This window comes from Aulonocara stuartgranti, assembly GCF_965226115.1.
Source record: "Aulonocara stuartgranti genome assembly, chromosome: 11".
Taxonomy (NCBI): domain Eukaryota; kingdom Metazoa; phylum Chordata; class Actinopteri; order Cichliformes; family Cichlidae; genus Aulonocara; species Aulonocara stuartgranti.
Genome location: NC_138947.1, coordinates 11,968,115 through 11,988,739, shown reverse-complemented (window position 1 = coordinate 11,988,739; position 20,625 = coordinate 11,968,115). Strand labels below are relative to the sequence as shown.

Here is a 20,625-nt window from a genome sequence, read left to right as displayed (position 1 = left end):
CTAAAGGTCTTAGGAAGGCCAACAAATGGGAGCATGTGAATACTTCATTCATTATTATTTCAATTTGCTGGAATAATGGTCACTTTCTTGCAGCAAATTTTATATTATTAATCTCTAAATCTCTAAATCTCTAATTTGACAAAAAAAAAAATTCATAAAACAAGTATTAAAAACATCAGTAACACAAAATTTTATTGGTGGTGATCCAAAGACGCTAAACTGAAAGACCGACAAAGGGGATGAGCAGGCTCTATTTCATAATTAAGCTGAGATCTTTGATATGAGTTTTCTGAGATTTTCTGTTCCTCTGTTGTGGTGAGTGCGGTGTACTTTACTGTGGTCTGCTGGGGGAGCAGCGTCAGAGCTGATAGACCCAACAGACTGAATAAACTGATCAGGAAAGTCGGCTCTGTGATCGGCTGATCACTCAACAAACCGTTATCGATCACGGATAATCACAGATACATCTTTCACATTTTTCACATGTAGTAACTTGTGGTATCAAATATCACAACAGCCTGAGAGCAACACATCTGTCCATGGAGGTATCAACTGTTCTCACATGTTAACAATTTATTTTAACCCTACACCCTTATTTATTTAGTTCTCTCTGTTTGGACTGAATAGAGTCCCACGTATCCACATAATTCACATCCACATAACCACACAACTCATTCTTACACACGGACACACACACCAACTTTAATTAAATATGAAACATGTAGTATTGCATTGTATTCTAATGAGTTACATAATATTCTGCTAATTTAAGTTTAAGTACTGTAGCTAATCTAACTGCTGTAACAGAGGAGTTTCATAGCCCTGTGATAAATAAATATTCTATCTTAGTGTCAGAAGTGTTGTCTCTAAACGCAGTATATATCTATAATCTGTTGTCTGTGGACGCAGATATATCAGTATATATCTTTATTTGCTCGAAGCTTCTGTCCAAAGTGCGCTCTAGTGCGTCACATGTCTGTAAGACAGCACAGAGGGCTTCAGGACCCATAGTCCCCTGATGCGCCTGCGCTCTGTCAAACGATGAGCCGCTTCGGGTTTTATTTTATTTTTCTCTTCTTGTTGATTAAATGTCCGAGTCTGATTCTCTTCCTATGTTTCGCCATTTATGTTTACATCCACTACCGGACGCGATAAAAAAAAAAAAAGAAGTGGAGGGAGAAATAAAGACGGAAAGTGATGAGGGCTGCAGATAAACAACAAACAGCGTCACGGCTCTCTCGTCCTTGTCATTGCGTGACAGGACTGTGCTGTTCCCGTTCCGGAGGTCGAGTCGAGAAGCATCACCAAAACACCGGAGCGGTTACGTTACCGAGCGGCGATAAGACGCAGGAGATGCTTGATAAGAGCCTCATATAAGCTCAGATAGGGAACCAGGCGGAGGGTTTGTGAAGGAAATCTCCTCATGAGCACCAGAGAAGGAGCCACACCAGCGGGTAAGGCTGATAGAAGTCCCTGTCTACACTGTTTGCTTAGCTCGATGGAGACTTTCTGTCTTTTTTTTTTTTTTTTAACTACTGTATTCTTCTAGTTCACTTTATTCTGCTCCACCTTAACAGGTGACGTTAAATAAATACACGGGAGTAGGTCTGGCTTTATTGGGAGGATATCATGAAGAGGTCTGAGGATCCTTCCCCCAAAAGTTTGTGCATCTAACACCCGATCTCCTCAATTCTGGTGAATTTTATTATAGAGCATTTGTATCATGTTCGGAGAAGTACCCTTCTTAACCTTTAACAAATCTGTATTTATTTATAAAACTATTTGTTTCCTTTATATTTCATGTAGTTAACAAAAAAAATTTCAACAATTTTTATGCTAACCCCCCCCCCCCTTTTCTTTTTAGCTTAATTGGCCACCCTTGTCTGTTCCTTAACATTGTATTTGTTTCATTATTGCTAAAAATATGCTTTAAGCTATTTAAACGTGTTTAAATACGATATTTAAATATAAAAACTGTAACTGTCATAAATAATTATCAAATAATTTTCAACAAAAAATCCAAGTGTATAATGTTGAAATAGAGCTTCCTAGTATCCCCTGCTACACCAATGTTCCAATTCCTGTAAAAACTATACAAAGTTGCCAGGAAAGTAGATTAAGACAGAGAAATCCATGATAGAAGCACTAAATTTTTTCTAACACATATATGCATCGCTGTTGTAAGATAAACTTAGGCAATCTTCTCAGCTGTGTAACTGAAACTCAGGATTAGTTAGCAAAAATATTGCTAAAAACCAAACAACACTATCCAGGGGCTCAGAACTTTGTTCATTTTCTGGAATATATATTCTCATATCAAACCACCTCCTCCTTTTATCCTGCTGCAAACTGAGAACACTGTGTGCCTGAGATAATTACTTTTACCACATATTTCATGGTTTTTAAATTAAATAGACCCACCGTTGACGGAGGCATTTCTCACTGAGTAATGTTATGAGTTCTAAATATACGACACCTTTGCACTTAGTCCTATACTCAAGGACTGTACTTAAGGACACATTTGAACTATTTGTATATTTTCATGCCAAACTGCTTTGGACTTCTGCTCCTCTGTCCATTTATCTGGCAGCTTTATTTTCGCAGTTGACATTTTCAACAACAGAGAAATGTTCGCCTTTCTTGGGTCATCCTGTACTTGTCAAGTCTTTGGTTCTGCCTGTTTTAGATGTCATTTTTGTTCGCTTGTGATGTTTATGTGGACTGACTTTTTGCTTTGCCTTGCCTTTTGGACTTTGTTTCATGGACTAAGGCTCATTGTTTGTTTAATCCTGCCTGCCTTCTGAGTCTGAATGAGGATTTTTAACCTCCACACTGTGAATGCTCCAGACCAGCAAACTGAAAACCTTTTGCTTTTATAGAAGTGCTCATGCTTGCTGATGATCAGTTAATTAAGTACATTTGATGAGCAGGACCTGGCTGCTACTTACACTCTTAATTTCTATGGAAGCATTAAGCGTCCAATTCGTTTTTCAAACTTTCTTTCTCTAATGACTGCATATCTAAGGTTTAATAAGTCGCATTTTGTTTTTTTGTTGTTCTCCATAGTTCTCCTCTGACAACACATAGGAGTGACCCTGCCGTTTGCACTGATGGGTCTGAGTCTGTCACGTTGGTTTTGCAGCAGGACAGCCGACAGGCCTCCCTTTTCGTCATCAGCATTCCTCCCACTGGCCGTCCCAACCTCCTCTCGCCTTGCAGTTACGCTGAACTCCCCTCCAGTTTCCCCAGGAGACAGTCGTTCACACTGGAGCACAGTCCACCGTTCTCTTCACTTCCTGCTGTCCCCCTGCAAACAGGAAGCGACCCGCTCACCCGCTGAGCTTAGCAGCGATGGCGTGAGGGCGGAGATAGGAGTGAAGAGTGGACTTCATGTCTGGGAGGTGGTGTGGAGGCCCGAACACAGAGGGACTCATGCCGTCGTGGGCATTTCGAGGCAGGACTGTCCCCTGCAGTCTTCAGGGTACAATGTGCTGGTGGGGGCAGATTCACAGTCCTGGGGATGGGAGCTCAAAACCAATCAGCTCTGGCATGGTGGGCAAACTCTGAAGCTTTACCCAGAAAATGGGAGTAAGAGGTGTCACTCTGAGATGGCAGCTGATTCAAAGTCACAGTCCTCCTCTTCATCAAGTGCAAAGATGGCACAAACACCTCTCCTCATTCCTGAGCGTGTCCTGCTGGTTCTGGATGCCGATGCCGGGACTCTGGGTTTTGTTGTCAATGGCAGCTTCCTTGGCGTAGCTTTTAAGGACCTCCCTCGAGATGTGGAGCTGTTCCCAACAGTGAGCAGTGTGAGAGGAGGAGCCTGCATTCGACTGCGCTACATGAATGGTTCTACACGTGAGTGCCTCATTTATTTATTTGTCTTTGTACGCAGAAATATTAAGATAAAACACAGCCTTATACTAAACTATGTTGTTTCTGGCTTGTTCTCAGGAGATCCTCCATCCCTCATGGCTTTATGCGGACTGTCGATTCGTCAGAATTTAGGACAGAAAAGGTTAAAACATATGGACAAATTGCCTCTACCCCCTTTTCTCCAGCGCTGCCTGGCTTCCAGTCATTAATCTTCCACGCAAACTGACAAGATGGATATTTTTATCAATTACTGCAGTTTACCAAGGATCCATTCCCTTTTCTATGAAATACTGACGTAAATTCTGTAAATCTTACATTATATGCACTAGTATAATTATTTTTTATCTTATTTATTACAAATGTGTATGTTTATAGATGTTTTGTAATATTTGTAAAAGAAATTTGGGGGATTTAGAGGCAGTTCTGTGTGGTACAGGTCTGGTTTCTTCTTTTGTGTATCTAATAAATGAGCTGTTTCAAGTGATTTTTATTCTTTTCCTGTCCTTTCACAAACCACAATGTTTGGTTTTGACAATAAAGCTCAGATCCAATAAGGAATATAAAATTATTTGTATGGAAATACTGATGTAATGTTTTCAACCAGCATAAGAAGCCAAGTACAGTGGCAGGATAGATATATACTTACATTTGTTTATGTGACTGAAAGCCTGTCTCATATACAGGTGTACTCATATTATTCCTGTATACTGTAACATGCCCATACTTCCACACATTTGTTTGTAGTTGTAATTTAGGTTATTTTGTGACATTAGCAATAATACACCCTCTTTAATTCTAAGGTTTTATCAATCAGGACATACCAGATTCTAATATTATTTAAATACGACCTTAAAAACAACAGCGCATAAGATTTTATAAGATGTCATTACGTAACAAAAACTAGACCACAATGCAGAAGCAGTGTATGAAAAACTAAGCACAGCCCACGATTCAGTTGCTTATAAAACCACCTTTGGCAGCAATAACTTGAAGTAATGGTTTTCTATATTACTTCATCAGTCTCTCGCATCATTCTGGAGGAATGTGGGAACTTACAGCGTTGCATCACAGCTCAGCTCCCCTAAGGTCCCAGCACAGAATTTGAATCAGGTTTCTAATTGTGCTGTCATAAACATTACCATTTAACATGCGGAGGCATGTAGAGTTTGAAAGGTAGCTCTTGGGTTTTTTGATCTGATCTTGGGGTTAATTTCCTGGGAAATCAAGTCCTGTGAAGATTGGCAACTACTTTCAGTGTTTTCCATTTGTGAATTATCTTCCTCACTATAGAATAATGGAGTTTAGATTGTTTGGAAATGACTTTATAAACCGCCCCACATTGATAGGCAGCACCAGTTGCTTCTTTAAGATGATTGCTGATGTTTTTCCTCCTTGATATTGTGTTAACACACACTGTAACGCTGAATGCCAACAAACTGTCAAAAGTTAAGCTTTTATAGAGGTTCTCACACTTACTGATGATCAGTTAATCAGTCACCTGGCTGCTTTGTACTTATTTTTTCACACACTTCTTTATTTTGCCTTCGTTTTTGTTGAATAAATAATCACACAGTGTGATGTGTTGTGTGTTGTTGCTCACCTGCTAAGAACCAGATGCTCCCTCTGCAGGTGGCAGACAAATTACTTGAAGTTTGCTAATCCTGCTGATCGATGCTTGCATGCAGGACATGTTTAAATCCTTCATACAGGCACCTCCTCTCCATCGACGTAATCCACAAAAAAGTCGTGTTTGGAGTCCTACCAGGAGTGGATGCAGTAATCCCATCAGCTGTACACTCCAACCATCAACCACCCCACACCTATGCTACATAGAGGACAGATAGCTAGACAGACAAACAAAAAGGTTTCATATGTTGAAAGAGCTTTCTGAACTGATTAATTGTACAGAACTAATAGCGAGAGAGATGTGGTTGTTATGGCAACCGGGAAGGCACCTTTGAGCACTTGAAGGTGAGTTTGTGGAAAACAAGCACTGTTAAAAGTTGTTAAAGTTATTTTATCAGCCTCATTTCTGTTATAAGCTGGACTCTATCAGTTATATAAAAGATTTATTGACGTGGCAGTACTCTAAAACAGACATTTAATTCTATAGCCGGTTTCTAAATAAAAATATAAATAAGTTATAGTTAACTTAAACGAGCTAGCTTACATCGTTAGCCCAACAAGCTAACTGGAGCTACAATAATTTCAATTATTATCATAATAATGTCTGTAATATCAATTCCATGTTTTGTTTTTATCTTTAAAGGACCCCATAGCGAGTTTCAAAAAGGTATTTTTGTCTGACTTGCAGTTTAGTTGTTTTAGGAAGCCATGGTTTTCTTTAAGCATCAGTAGTAGTAAGCTATTTAAAGTGAAAAAGCTCTAAAACCCACATTATACTCCCTGCTCAGCACTAAAGTACAAGGCAGACAGCCTTGGACAGCCTGTTAATGAGAGTGACTCATTTAGCAGTTAAATGGCTCCATATTTCCCTAAGGAGGCAGAAAAGACAGAGAAGAACATAAAACATAAAATACAATGAATATTGGATTTATCGGGTGACTCCAAATTACTTTAATCTGACTTGTCCTTGTAGAATTAATTATTCATGGCAGCAGCTCTTGATAACCTTAGAGGAGGAGGTGTGGTTTTTGGACCTTCTGGCAGTTTTGAAGAAGAAGATGAGGAGGACTCTCCTGCAGTAAGCTCTGATTTTCACATTCACCAGCAGCACTCATTTAATGTTATATGGGAGTTATATGAGAGTTTGAGGGCAGTCCAACTTACACGTTTGCATGTCTGTTTTCCAGGTTTTACTGAGTGTTTTGGTCCAGCATGGGCAGGTGGGCCTCTGCTTCTATGACAGTCAGGACTCATCTTTACACTACATGCCGGACAAGCCCGACAACCAAGAGCTCCACCTACTGGTCAGAGGTAAGCAATGCACCTGTATGAGGCAGGTATTGTAGAATCGATACACTTATCTCCACACAATGGTAAATTGTAAAACCCTCAGGGAGACTTACAGTATGTGTTAAAAAAAAAAAAAAAACACTTGCGTTGCCATAAACTCTCTTTTTCTCTGTTTTACAGTCATTCAGGAGGTTAGTCCCCATGTAATTATCACCAGTGCAAAGCAGGAGCGCTCCATGACTCTCTTTTTGCAACAGTTAGGTGAGCTTTGGGAGATGATACTTATCTTACCACGAAAGAGGGAAAACAGAAAGACCTTTTAGACAGTTTCTTTTAAGACGTGGTGTGGTACATGTGGTCTGGGTCAGAGGAATGAGGTTGAGGTATGTCTGACACTGAAACCAGCCCGTGTGGTAAGTCAGTGGTGCAGTTTTTAAACATCCTGATCCCGGGGTGCCTGTGGCTCTACCAGTTGGAAGGTCGTGGTTTGATCCCTGGCTCCTCCAGTATGTATGTCGAAGTATCTTTGGGCAAGACACCGAACCCATTACAATGTGAGTGTTGTGAGGTTTGCACTAAGAAAATACTTTGAGTGCTCAAATAAAGTTCATCCATCCATCTATCTTCTTCCACTTTATCCGGGCCCGGGTCGCAGGGGCAGCAGCCTAAGCAGAGAAACCCAGACCTCCCTCTCCCCAGCCACCTCCTCCAGCTTATCCGGGGGAACACCAAGGCGTTCCCAGGCCAGCCGAGAGATATAATCTCCAGCGTGTCCTGGGTCTGCCCCGGGGCCTCCTCCCGGTGGGACATGCCTGGAACACCTCACCCAGGAGGCGCCCAGGGGGCATCCTTGTCAGATGTCCGAACCACCTCAGCTGGCTCCTTTTGATGTGGAAGAGCAGTGGCTCTACTCTGAGCTGAACTTCTCACCCTATCTCTAAGGGAGAGGCCAGCCACCCTTCGGAGGAAGCTAATTTCCGCTGCTTGTATCCGCGATCTTGTTCTTTCGGTCACTACCCACAGCTCGTGGCCATAGGTGAGGGTAGGGACGTAGATCGACCGGTAAATTGAGAGCTTTGCTTTTACATTCAGCTCTCTCTACACCACGACGGACCGGTGCAGCGTCTGCATCACTGCGGCCGCAGCACCAATCCGTCTGTCGATCTCCGGCTCCCTTCTCCCATCACTCGCGAACAAGACCCCGAGATACTTGAACTCATCCCCGACCCAGAGTGGGCACTCCTCCCTTTTCCGGCTGAGAACCATGGCCTCAGATTTGGAGGTGCTGATCTTCATTCCCGATGCTTCACACTCGGCTGCGAACCGTTCCAGTGCGAGCTGGAGGCCATCACGAGCTGGAGGCCATCACCCAGTGAAGCCAACAGAACCACATCATCCGCGAAAAGCAGAGATGAGATTCTGAGGCCACCGAAGTGAAAGCCCTCCGCCACTTGGCTGCGCCTAGAAATCCTGTCCATAAAAATTCTGAACAGAATCGGTGACAAAGGGCAGCCCTGGCGGAGCCCATCACCCACCGGGAACAAGTCCGACTTATTGCCGGCAATGCGAACCAAGCTCTTGTAACGGTTGTATAGGGATCGAATGGCCTGTAGCAATGGGCTATGGGCCACAAATACAGTTAAAAAGTGCTATATAAGTGCCAGCCCTAACCAAAGTACCCCAAATGGCAAGCCAAACTTTCAAAGCACACTTGTATTCATATCTGTGATAAACAGCCTCTATGTCATCTTTTGAATATTCTGTCAGAGGAAGGTATTTTTAATAACATATTTTTACAGTCACAACCTAACCAGACAGCTATTTTACATTCTTCTGTGGTTTACTCCACAGAAGACTGGATCCCCATCCCCAACAAATGTTATCCTGCTCTCTATAAGCCAGACCCTTTGAAGTGTAGTCGCACTGACGAAATTGCTTCTCAAAAACAGGTCATCGTGGTAAACAGAACAAAACCCAAAAATGTTTTCAGCAACCCAGATTTTCATTACTTATTATTCTTGATAAACAGGAAGTATTCATCTATTTTCTGCTTGCAAAAATATAAACAAAACCAAGTGATTGGATTGACTCAGATCTAACAGCAAAAGCTGTCTAAAGTGAACCTTTTGATTAAATGACACCACTGCTCACCCTAGTGGTGAGTTTATCAAACAAAACTGCAAAAGTTTACTTCATTACCTTCACAGTTCTAATAATAAAGACTGGTTGACATAAAATTCCAAGTGACAACATTTTTGAACTACTGATTAGTGTAATGTTTTATGTATAACAGCCACACCTCCCAGGTCAGCGCGACACTTACTGTGTTCACTAAAGTGACAACTTTTTTTTCTAAACTACTCTCTGTTGCTTCTCAGGTTCAAACCCACATTACAGACCAGAGGTGGTCACGTATCCATATGTCGACTTTGGTAAACACATTCTTGCAATACTCTCTTCCTCAATCCTTTAGAAGAAATCTAGCATGAAATTGCACAGTTTTCCGGCTTCATTTTGTATCAATGTTGAAGGTCTGGAGGTCAGTAAGCAAAGGTTGCTCTCTGCCAATCTGCCTTTCCTCCCCGCCTGCATTTCTGAGAGAGACAAACTGTCCTACCTCTCCTCCTGTATCTCCTTTGACTCGTCCCTGATGGTGAGCCAGCTGTCTACATTCAACATTATCCTATCCATCAGTCATGGTTCTGCAGGAGATGATCATTTTCTCGTGTGTGTGTGTACATCTGTGGGATAGCTGAGGGCAGTGGGTGCCCTGCTGAAATGTCTGGACAGGAGGAGAGTGGGAGTGGAGTTGGAAGACAGCAGTGTTGGAGTACCCATCCTGCAGTTTCATGCCTACACACTGTGAGACTTGCATAAATGTAGCACTCACACACACACACACACACACACACACACACACACACACACACACACACACACACACACAGAGAGAGAACTGTGATTACACATTATAATGAGAACCCTGAAACCATTTTTTCAGCAAAGTGTGAAATTTCATTGGCCTGTTTTTAGTCGGTCAGACGTGCTGCACAAGTATGAATTTGTCCAACTGTGTTTTAATAGCACAAGTGCATCTCCTTCCTGCCCATCTAGCAAACCAGACCAGCCTAATGCCATTCAGAAGTATTCATGAATAAAAAATGTTGCTTCTCTTTTCATTCTCATTGTAGTAAAGGAATGGTGTACATTGACCGAGACACATACAGGTAAGTGTATAAACTGTCTTTGTCCTACATAGGCCCCTAAAAGCTAATACTGATCTCCTACAATTTTCATAAATTGTTCCTTGTAGAACAACTGAGCCTACCAAGCAACTGTTCAATTCAGTTGAAATCAGGTTTATTTTATTTGTTTAGGAAACTTTTAGGAGTTTCTTTTGCTTTTTCTGTTCTGTTCTTTATCTGTTCTGACATTGTTTTACAGTTTTTGAAATTTCAGTTTTGTGTTGTGACTGTTTATCTTTTGTTGTTACTTTTGTTGTTTTTAATATACTTTATCAAAATTTAGAAAAATATGGAAACTCATCAAGGGTTTTATTAAGAGAGGACAAACACAGGACACAGAAGCAAATGTCAAAAACTAAAGCATAAAGAATGAAAAACAAAGCACAATAGGACTATACACTCAATGAGTTCACCTAATGAGTTCACTGTACTCACGGCCTCCAAAGTCTCTATATCTCAATCCAGTAGCCTTTGGGATGTAATGAAAATAAATAATCACATCATGTATAGCTGACAAATTTCCAGAAACTATGTGAGGCTGTCATGTCAACATGGACCAAAATTGCTAAGGAATGTTTTTAGCACTTTTTAAAATCTATGCCACAAAGAATTAGGGTAGATTTGAAGGGAAAACTAAAGCTAATGAAGTAGCTGGTGAAACTAATATACACAAAAGGCTGATTGTACAATGGTGCACAGGAAGAGTAGTCAATCACAATGAAGCACAAAAACAAAATAAGTAAGGAAGTGGAAAACAAGGTAGAAAAATGTGCAAACACACAGACTAGACAAAGGGAGGCAACAGTGGGGACGCTCCTTCTTGGAAATACAAGAAGGAATAGCAGTAAAATAAAAGTTCACCAACAACACTACAAGAAAACGGGACAATGACAGGTTTGTTCCAGTGTTCTGCAGATCTTCAAATCAGAACTCCACCCATCAGTCTACAAGCTGCATTCAGGAGAAAAGGAGGGACTCAGTCTCTATGGTATGTATAGTAGTTAGTGCATTATCACTCTTTCTTATCCAGTTGTGTTTACCGAGTATTGTGTGTGTGTCACAGGGATCCTGAACCGCTGCAAGTGCAAGTTTGGCTCCAAACTGCTACGGTAAGAAAGTACAATTACACAATAAGTTATTGATCAGCAGCAAATTCCGTCTTTTAATAATATAAAGGTAGTTTTGGCTTGCAACATAATAAGCAAAATAAAATGTCCTAGCAGCAAATAAAAAGATGATTTAATTAGCAAATAAATGTGTGAAAAAAATCCTACACAGTTACAAACACTATCATAGCAACAAAAAACAAACAGTCGAGTTTCTTTCATGTATTTCCACAAACAAACCGTAGTGCTGAAGTTCTGCAAGATATGGAATTTGAGTTTGTATAAAGCAGATTTTATTTATAGTCAAGATGCACCGTTTGTTTTTTTTTACTAGTATAATAATGCTGTATTTTTGTAGTATTTAATGTTGATGGTAAAACACCCCTATTTTCAGGTAATTTTGCATTTCATCAACAAACTGTGGTTTCTTGAGGGTTGCTTGTTTGTACTACTACTGTGGCATCCTGTCTTCTGTCAGTCAGTGGTTTCTGCAGCCTACTCAGGACCTGAAAGTGTTAAAAAGGAGGCAGGAAGTGATACGTTTCTTCACGTCTCCTCAGAACTCGGACTCCCTGAGAACCCTGCAGTCATCGCTACGCAACATCCGAAACATACCTGTAACAAGTCTATCGTTTCTCACTTAATTACACCATTACCTACAGATTCATCACCTAACCACTGATATGACAACTACCTAAATCCAGTTTTTGTCTGTTTGCTGTAGACTCTTCTAAGGCGGATGACTCTCTCTCTCACCAAAGTTAATGACTGGCAGAGCCTCTACAAGGTTGGAGCTGCAGGACAGTTTTACTAAGCACACCTTTTCCATGTGACAGGTTCTGTTAAATGTTCAACAAAGTGTGTGTTTGTCAGACGGTGTACAGTGCAGTCTGTATCAGGGACACAGCGCGTCACCTCCCTCAGTCCATTCAGCTGTTTCGTGATATCAGTGAAGGGTTCTCTGATGATCTCAACTATATCACCTCCCTCATCAGCAGAGTTGTGAGTTCCTCCATAAAATCACACCTATTGTTTTAATCACATTTGGCGCCTTTGTTAAGTGTTAATAGATTTCTGATGTGTGATGTAGGTGGATTTTGAAGCCAGCTTGGCAGACAACCGCTTCACAGTCAAACCGAATGTGGATCCTGCCATTGATGAGAGTAAGTGCCTGTTTTAGTTGTAAGCCCATGTGAACTTTGTATGACTGTTGACCTAAACCCATAATTACACTCCCTCTTCCAGAGAAGAGGAGGATGATGGGGCTCTCTGACTTCCTGACAGATGTTGCCAGAAGAGAACTTGAACACCTGGATGCTCGAATCCCATCCTGCTGTGTCATCTACATCCCTGTGGTCCGAGATTTAATTCTGGCACACACAATGCTTTCTCAATTTATTTATTTTTTTTACAAATTCATCTGTCATGCAGTATTTCAAAAAAGTATTTCCCCCTTCCTGACTTCTTATTTCAGATGATTAAACAATTTTTATTGTTAGACAAAGATAACCAGTAAATGCATAACACAATTTTAAAATGATGCTTTCATTTATTAAAGGAACAAACCTGCCAAGCTCTCCCATATGGAAAAGATATATATAAATCTTATAAAGTTTTTATCTGTCTTGTATGAAACTTGTATGAAAAGCATACAAGAGTGAAAACAGATATAAGATCCCTTGAAAAATTATATAATGAAACTTGTATGTTTTGTATACTTACTAAAAAAATATATGAAAGTAATGAGAAAGTTGCCACTTTCATGAGTAAATCATGTAAGCCTTATATGATTTATATATGATTTACTCATGAAAGTGGCCACTTTCATGAGTAAATCGTATATATTTTTACTATTTCTTTTCCATATGGGCTGTGTGAAAAAGTAATTGCCCCCTAAATCTAATAAGTGGTTGTGGCACCCTTGGCAGCAAGAACTGAATTCAAATGGTTGCATTAACTGACAGTGAGTCTTTCACATCACTGTGGGGTAATTTTGGCCAACTCTTCTTTGCTAAATTATGTTAATTCGGCCACACTGGAGGGTTTTCGAGCACGAACAACCTTTTTAACACCCAGGTTCTGAAGTAGCAAAGCACCATTACAATACCACCAACATGTTCGACTATTGGTACGATGTTTTCTTTTACTGAAATACTGCGTTAGTTTCAGTCTAAATGTAACGGGACTAAAAACTTCTAAAAAGTTTGCTTTTTTTCTCGTCAGTCCACAGAATATTTTTTCTCTGGTATCATCAAGATGTTTTCTGACAAATGTGAGCCATTTTCGCCCAGTCTCTTTCTTATTGTTCAATCATGAACTTTGACTTTAACTGAGGCAAGTGAGTACATGTTGTTCTGGGTTCTTTTGTGACATCCTGGAACAGTCGTGGATGTGCTCTTGAAGTAATTTTGGTAGGGCGGCCACTCCTGGGAAGGTTTAGCACTCTTAATTTGTGGTTAATGCCTCTCACTGGTTCACAGGAGTCCTAAAGCCTTAGAAATGGCTTTGTGACCCTTTCCAGAGAGATAGATGTCAATGACTTTGTTTCTCAGCTGTTTCTTTAGATTTTGGTGTGGTGTGTTGCTTTATGAGATCTTTCAGCCTACTTCACTTTGTCAAACACATTCTATTTTAATGATTTCTTTAGTCAGCAGGTCTAATGTTGTATTTAATGACATAAACTTTGTTTAATGTCAAAATTTGTCTGATGATCTGAAACGTAACTGTGAAAAATATGGAAAAAAAACCCTAAGAAATCAAGAAAGGGGCAGATGCTTTTTCACAGCACTGTATACTGCAGTATTTCTTTGATTTATTGATGATCAGATATTGAGGAAATTGTTACTCTGGACCACCATGCGTATATATCTCAGTACCTTTTATGTCTGAAACTCTCTGTACAGATTGGATTCCTGCTGTCTGTGCCTCGACTGCCTAGTATGGTAGAGAAAAAGGATTTTGAGATGGAGGGACTTGATTTTTTGGCATGTTCATGATCGTATCTAATGATTACATTGTTTACACATTTTTGTGATCATTATTCCATATATACAGTATATGTTTTTTTCTATGTCTGTGTGTGGGCTAGTTTCTTTCAGACGACCGGCTCCACTACCGCAGCCAGAGAACCAGGGAGCTCAACGAGTTCCTCGGAGACTTGCACTGCGACATTAGAGGTCTTTTACTTTCACCCACAAAACAGTCACATCACAGGCGTGTTTCTGACATTTTTTATGAGAAAATAACTGCAATTCTCAAGATACTACCTTGATCACAAACCTTCTGTTTGTCAGACATGGAGATGGCAGTCATGGCCCATTTGCAGAGCGCAGTCCTTGAAAGGAGCGATTCCCTCTGTAAGGTTCGTGTTCATCACTGTGTATGCAGATTCCAGGGTTTAACACATGACTCCCACTCTGTTTAAGCGATTGCTGGCATCAAAGTGATGTTTTTGATGTGTGTAGGTGGGTTTTGTTGTGATTTACTGTGTGCTTCCTCTGGTTGGATTGAGTTGTTTACTTTGATTATGAAACAGGCCCTGATCCCATTACAAGTTATTTTTTAACTGCTGTGATACTTGTCTATTGATGTATGAGTGCTGCACTATGTGACTGCAGCTGTTCTAAACAATATTATTTTTGAGGGAACAATGAGCATTAAGAACAAATGCATTTGTGGTCAAAATGTAACGCTAATAACTTTTAATCATATTACAACTTGAAAGATTTAAAATAAATAATTTAAAAGAAATACTGAGTTCAATAAAGAGGGGCAACACAGTCTGCTTCATTGTTGACCACTTGTGTTCAAAGTCAAATATCGACTATACAGGGAGTGCAGAATTATTAGGCAAATGAGTATTTTATCCACATCATCCTCTTCATGCATGTTGTCTTACTCCAAGCTGTATAGGCTCGAAAGCCTACTACCAATTAAGCATATTAGGTGATGTGCATCTCTGTAATGAGAAGGGGTGTGGTCTAATGACATCAACACCCTATATCAGGTGCGCATAATTATTAGGCAACTTCCTTTCCTTTGGCAAAATGGGTCAAAAGAAGGACTTGACAGGCTCAGAAAAGTCAAAAATAGTGAGATATCTTGCAGAGGGATGCAGCAGTCTCAAAATTGCAAAGCTTCTGAAGCGTGATCATCGAACAATCAAGCGTTTCATTCAAAATAGTCAACAGGGTCGCAAGAAGCGTGTGGAAAAACCAAGGTGCAAAATAACTGCCCATGAACTGAGAAAAGTCAAGCGTGCAGCTGCCAAGATGCCACTTGCCACCAGTTTGGCCATATTTCAGAGCTGCAACATCACTGGAGTGCCCAAAAGCACAAGGTGTGCAATACTCAGAGACATGGCCAAGGTAAGAAAGGCTGAAAGACGACCACCACTGAACAAGACACACAAGCTGAAACGTCAAGACTGGGCCAAGAAATATCTCAAGACTGGTTTTTCTAAGGTTTTATGGACTGATGAAATGAGAGTGAGTCTTGATGAGCCAGATGGATGGGCCCATGGCTGGATTGGTAAAGGGCAGAGAGCTCCAGTCCGACTCAGACGCCAGCAAGGTGGAGGTGGAGTACTGGTTTGGGCTGGTATCATCAAAGATGAGCTTGTGGGGCCTTTTCGGGTTGAGGATGGAGTCAAGCTCAACTCCCAGTCCTACTGCCAGTTTCTGGAAGACACCTTCTTCAAGCAGTGGTACAGGAAGAAGTCTGCATCCTTCAAGAAAAACATGATTTTCATGCAGGACAATGCTCCATCACACGCGTCCAAGTACTCCACAGCGTGGCTGGCAAGAAAGGGTATAAAAGAAGAAAAACTAATGACATGGCCACCTTGTTCACCTGATCTGAACCCCATTGAGAACCTGTGGTCCATCATCAAATGTGAGATTTACAAGGAGGGACAACAGTACACCTCTCTGAACAGTGTCTGGGAGGCTGTGGTTGCTGCTGCACGCAATGTTGATGGTGAGCAGATCAAAACACTGACAGAATCCATGGATGGCAGGCTTTTGAGTGTCCTTGCAAAGAAAGGTGGCTATATTGGTCGCTGATTTGTTTTTGTTTTTGAATGTCAGAAATGTATATTTGTGAATGTGGAGATGTTATATTGGTTTTACTGGTAAAAATAAATAATTGAAATGGGTATATATTTGTTTTTTGTTAGGTTGCCTAATAATTATGCACAGTAATAGTCACCTGCACGCACAGATATCCCCCTAAAATAGCTAAAACTAAAAACTACTTCCAAAAACATTCAGCTTTGATATTAATGAGTTTTTTGGGTTCATTGAGAACATGGTTGTTGTTCAATAATAAAATTATTCCTCAAAAATACAACTTGCCTAATAATTCTGCACTCCCTGTATCAACAGAGAAGACTGTAGGTAGGTAGGAAGGAAGGTCTGTTGGATTCTAATAGCTCTTCTGTTCAGGATATTAAAGGCGTTTAATCTGCACATTTTATAGGTTCTTGATCTCGCTGCTGAGCTGGACTGTTTAATGGCCATGAGCAGCGCCTCCCAGGAGTACAATTATACCTCGCCTAAGCTAGCCAGCAACAGGAAGATAACGATCACACAGGGCAGGTAAGTGCTGACACACAAAAGGAAAAATTGTTACTGCGGTACAAGAGTGTACTTTTTTGTATTTACTGTTTTTTTTTTTTTTTGTTTGTTTGTTTTGGGGGGGTTTGTTTTTGTCCAGGCACCCGCTGTTGGAGCTGTGCTCTCCTGTGTTTGTGGCCAACTCCTTCCACAGCTCTGAGTCGGAGGGCAGAGTCAAAATAATCACCGGACCCAACTCATCCGGAAAGAGCATCTACCTCAAACAGGTAGGGCTGTCATAAAAATGAATTGAACTGAACTGAATTTTATTTTATTCTTCTTTTGTGATCCCAAGTGACGAGCTTCTATGAGCCAAATAGTCAAGCAAGAAGTTTTAAAAACAATAATAAGAAGAAGAATTTTAAAAATGATGGCATTCAAGAGACAAAAAAATAATCAGCATTATTGCACATAATTTGCCTTTTTCTCTCAGCAGCTGCATTTGCACCTTAGAAAAGATCCCCAACATTTATCTATTTCCGTTCCACACTATTTTTACTTTAGTTATTTAATCAGGCATTGCTCCGAAATTTACAACCTCATCAGAAAAATATATTTAGATTTCCATAATAGCAAAGAGACAGCTCAGTTTTTGAAACTCAACGCTTAACCTGCTTTCTATTTTGATTTTGCAGGTGGGTCTGATTGTGTTCATGGCTCTGATTGGCTCAGACGTGCCTGCAAAGGAGGCAGAGATTGGTCTAGTGGACGGCATCTTTACGTGTATGCAGAGCAGAGAGTCCGTGTCTGTGGGCCTTAGCACCTTCATGATAGACCTCAACCAGGTATCTCACGCACACACAAAAACACAGAAATCTCATGATAACAAGCAGCTCCCACTGTGTATGTGTGTGTAGGTGTACAAATGAAATATATGAATTTTCATCACTGCTCTCTTCATGCTCCACTCCCACTCTCCACCTGTCAAATTTTTTTTAAGCAACCACTGCCTGCAGCAATGACACACACACATACACACACAAAAAATGCAAAGTGTAGTCTAATAGTTTGCATCTCTTTTCTCTAGATGGCACAGGCTCTTAACAGCAGTACTGGCAACTCGTTAGTCCTCATCGATGAATTCGGAAAAGGAACTAACACAGTAAGAACAGACTGTCCCAGCACTTTGTGAATTGAACACATATGCACGAGGGTAAAAGGGGAAACACTATGTCATTAATGTTACGCACCTGAAACCAGTCACAAGTTTAAAGCTGCAGCACAAACAGACTCTGGGTTCAGCCAAACATGTGTCACCTATTAGCAAGAAAATAGCAGCAGCTGTGTGGACCTACAAACTTAGAAGTGTTATTTTGCACCTTCTATGGGCAGTTTTGAAACTTTGGGGTATGTGCATACACACACAAAGCATTTTAATCCATCTCTGTGTACCATGTTGTACTGAGAAGGGATGAGAAACTCCAGTTATGTTCATCTAGAGAGTAAACATAGGTGTCAGAGGCAGAAACCAACAGAAAGAACAAGAGCAAAATATCAGTGTAGGATAACTTCCATCTTAATCCAGTTAACATGTGTGTATAATTTAAAAAAAATTATTATTACAATGTGAAAACAATTTGATAATTTGAAGTATTAGTCACTGTAATGGACTAAATCTGCAGCTCCCCTCAATCCCCTCAGAGCTTTGTAATGAGCTTCAGTGGATCGTTTCACTGCTCTAATGCTGTCATTTCCAGTAAAAAAGCTCTTAAAACTTTGCTGCACACTAACTAATAAACACCACAGAGGGGCACTGGACAGTTACACACACAGAAATGTGAATTTAAAAAGAGGAAATGTTGAATATTATCCTGAATAAAGCTAATGTCACTATGAAACTGCTGGATGTGTCAGTTCTGGTTCTTTCTCTGGTTTGGCCAAAAACTATTCAAAAAATCAGAAAAAAGAAACTGAACTCTCACTCCTGATAACATGCATGCAAAGACCGGTTGATGCCTGACTTTCCCAGTGTACTTTTGTCTTTTTGCTGCACGTGGTTGGAAAAAGACAGATCTACATCTGCTGATCTTATCTGCTGCTGCTGTTGCTTTACTCCTTTGTAATTGTTTCAGGTATCCAAACATAGATATAAACATTCCTGGGTGCACCGATAAATACATTCCTGCAGATCTTTCAGCTGCACATCCATGATATGAATTTCCTATGGATGCACTGGAATCATAAAGAAATACATTCAAGTCATGGTTTTTCACTCTCCTATCTGCATTTAATTATTAGTTATTATTATTATTATTATTATTATTAATCTGTGGCTCTCTTGAACATTGTTAGCATGTTCAGGTAGACACTGGCATTTTAATGTCAGTTGGTATCAAGGAGCTCAAAGCGTGCCAGTAAATAATCCCCCATACAATTACACCTCCAGCAGCAGCCTGAACCACTGTTACAAGGCAGAATGGATTCATGCTTTTATGTTATTTATGCTTCTGACCTTACTTTCCGAATGCTGCAGGAGAAACCGAGACTCATCACACTAGAAAATATTTTCAAATTTTCTGTTGTCCAACTTCGGTGAGCCTGTGTGAATTGTAGCCTCGGTTTAATGTTAACATACAGGACAGCTATATGTTCATTTCTCTTTTTCAGACCATTTCAGACTAATCACCTTTCTTCCTCATTCTGATACTCAGTTTGAATTCAGCAGGTCTTCTTGACCATGTCTACATGTAATTGGCTGATTACATATTTGCATTAACAAGTAGATGAACAGGTGTACCTGTATGATATTTATTACTGTTGGATGATTAAAACCAGTAAAAAACATTAGCATTAGGTAAATTGACGTTTTTACACCTTTAACAATGAGCAAGGTGGGTGGACATCTGGTGGGTGGACTTTTTTCATCCACAAATTTGAAACTGATGTCCCATTTTTTCCTAACAGAATCCCACTGTCACTAAAAATATTATTAAATCGTAGTTGTTGCTGTGCAGGTGGACGGACTGTCCTTGCTGACTGCATCGATCTCTTACTGGCTGAGGAAAGCCCTGCGGGATGTTCCTCATGTTCTGGTGGCTACTAACTTCCACAGTGTGGTGCAGCTGAGTTTGTTACCATCCTCGGCCCTGCTGTCTCTTCTGGTACTGAGAAACTTTGAGAGTGATTTTAAAAAAAACCTTCTGTAAAGTTTAAAAATGGTAAACTAAAGTGCTTCAGAAAAATGTTTAGAACGGAAACATCCAAATGGACGATTAAGTAATATCACCTCATTTCACAAGTATGACTAATCATTTGGGTGTATGTGTGCGTCTGGTATGTGTGTTTGTGTGTGTTAGACCCTAGAGACAGCAGTGGACGGAGATGAGTTGGTGTTTTTGTACCAACTAAAGGAAGGGATCTGCCAGTCCAGCTATGCTGCCAACATTGCTACACTGGCGGGCCTGCCAACTTCCCTTGTACAGAGAGCAGTGGAGGTAAACACACACACACACACACACACGCACACATACACATACAGAAATAGGCTGACAGACTGACTGATTTTTGTGTTTGTTAAGGTGTCTGAGCTGTACAGGGTAGGAAGGCCCATCAAACGGACTGAAAAAGCATCCTTGGAAGAAGAGACAAAGAGGTTTGCTAAACTTAAGCAGCACAAAGTGACACACAGTTAAAGCAGTGTGTGAAATGTTTCTGTTTGTGGGTAACAGATGCCAGTTTGTTGTGGAGAAGTTCCTTAGCTTGAACCTGGAGGACAAAGATTTGGATGTGCAGAGGTTCTTGAAGGAAGAGCTCCTGCCCTCTGCTGGAGATCTGCTAAACCGCAGCTGAATGCTTCTGGCTTTGCGGCAAACGCGCTTCTGTACCACGTGGTCAGTCTGTTCATTCATTCCTAAATATTTTGGGTTG

At 40.5% G+C, this 20,625-nt stretch overlaps 2 protein-coding genes across 5 annotated transcripts; both read left to right on the top strand.

Moving 5' to 3' along the window:
- The first annotated feature begins 393 nt into the window (after positions 1-393).
- Positions 394-4,360, top strand: LOC309717206 (SPRY domain-containing SOCS box protein 1). 2 transcript variants are annotated; one of them, XM_082551597.1, is made up of 4 exons: positions 394-1,454; positions 1,578-1,695; positions 3,067-3,858; positions 3,955-4,360. In XM_082551597.1, exons 3-4 carry the CDS (start codon positions 3,111-3,113, stop codon positions 4,083-4,085), a joined length of 879 nt encoding a protein of 292 aa, XP_082407723.1. In that variant the 5' UTR covers positions 394-1,454; positions 1,578-1,695; positions 3,067-3,110; the 3' UTR covers positions 4,086-4,360. The 2 variants fall into 2 exon arrangements, with proteins under 2 accessions (XP_082407723.1, XP_082407722.1); XM_082551596.1 differs by lacking the exon at positions 1,578-1,695 and having other exon boundaries at positions 397-1,454.
- A 1,145-nt stretch (positions 4,361-5,505) lies between these two features.
- msh5 (mutS homolog 5) lies at positions 5,506-20,560 on the top strand. Of its 3 annotated transcripts, XM_082551591.1 has the most exons (26): positions 5,506-5,847; positions 6,476-6,580; positions 6,690-6,813; positions 6,973-7,053; positions 9,171-9,224; positions 9,324-9,445; positions 9,545-9,654; positions 9,984-10,019; positions 10,943-11,025; positions 11,101-11,146; positions 11,622-11,760; positions 11,868-11,930; positions 12,017-12,145; positions 12,234-12,306; positions 12,389-12,498; positions 14,047-14,127; positions 14,232-14,319; positions 14,437-14,504; positions 16,622-16,740; positions 16,859-16,985; positions 17,394-17,543; positions 17,786-17,860; positions 19,713-19,859; positions 20,055-20,192; positions 20,277-20,350; positions 20,427-20,560. In XM_082551591.1, exons 2-26 carry the CDS (start codon positions 6,488-6,490, stop codon positions 20,545-20,547), a joined length of 2,451 nt encoding a protein of 816 aa, XP_082407717.1. In that variant the 5' UTR covers positions 5,506-5,847; positions 6,476-6,487; the 3' UTR covers positions 20,548-20,560. The 3 variants fall into 3 exon arrangements, with proteins under 3 accessions (XP_082407717.1, XP_082407719.1, XP_082407718.1); XM_082551593.1 differs by lacking the exon at positions 19,713-19,859; XM_082551592.1 differs by lacking the exons at positions 5,506-5,847; positions 6,476-6,580; positions 6,690-6,813; positions 6,973-7,053 and adding an exon at positions 7,103-7,346.
- Positions 20,561-20,625: the final 65 nt, after the last annotated feature.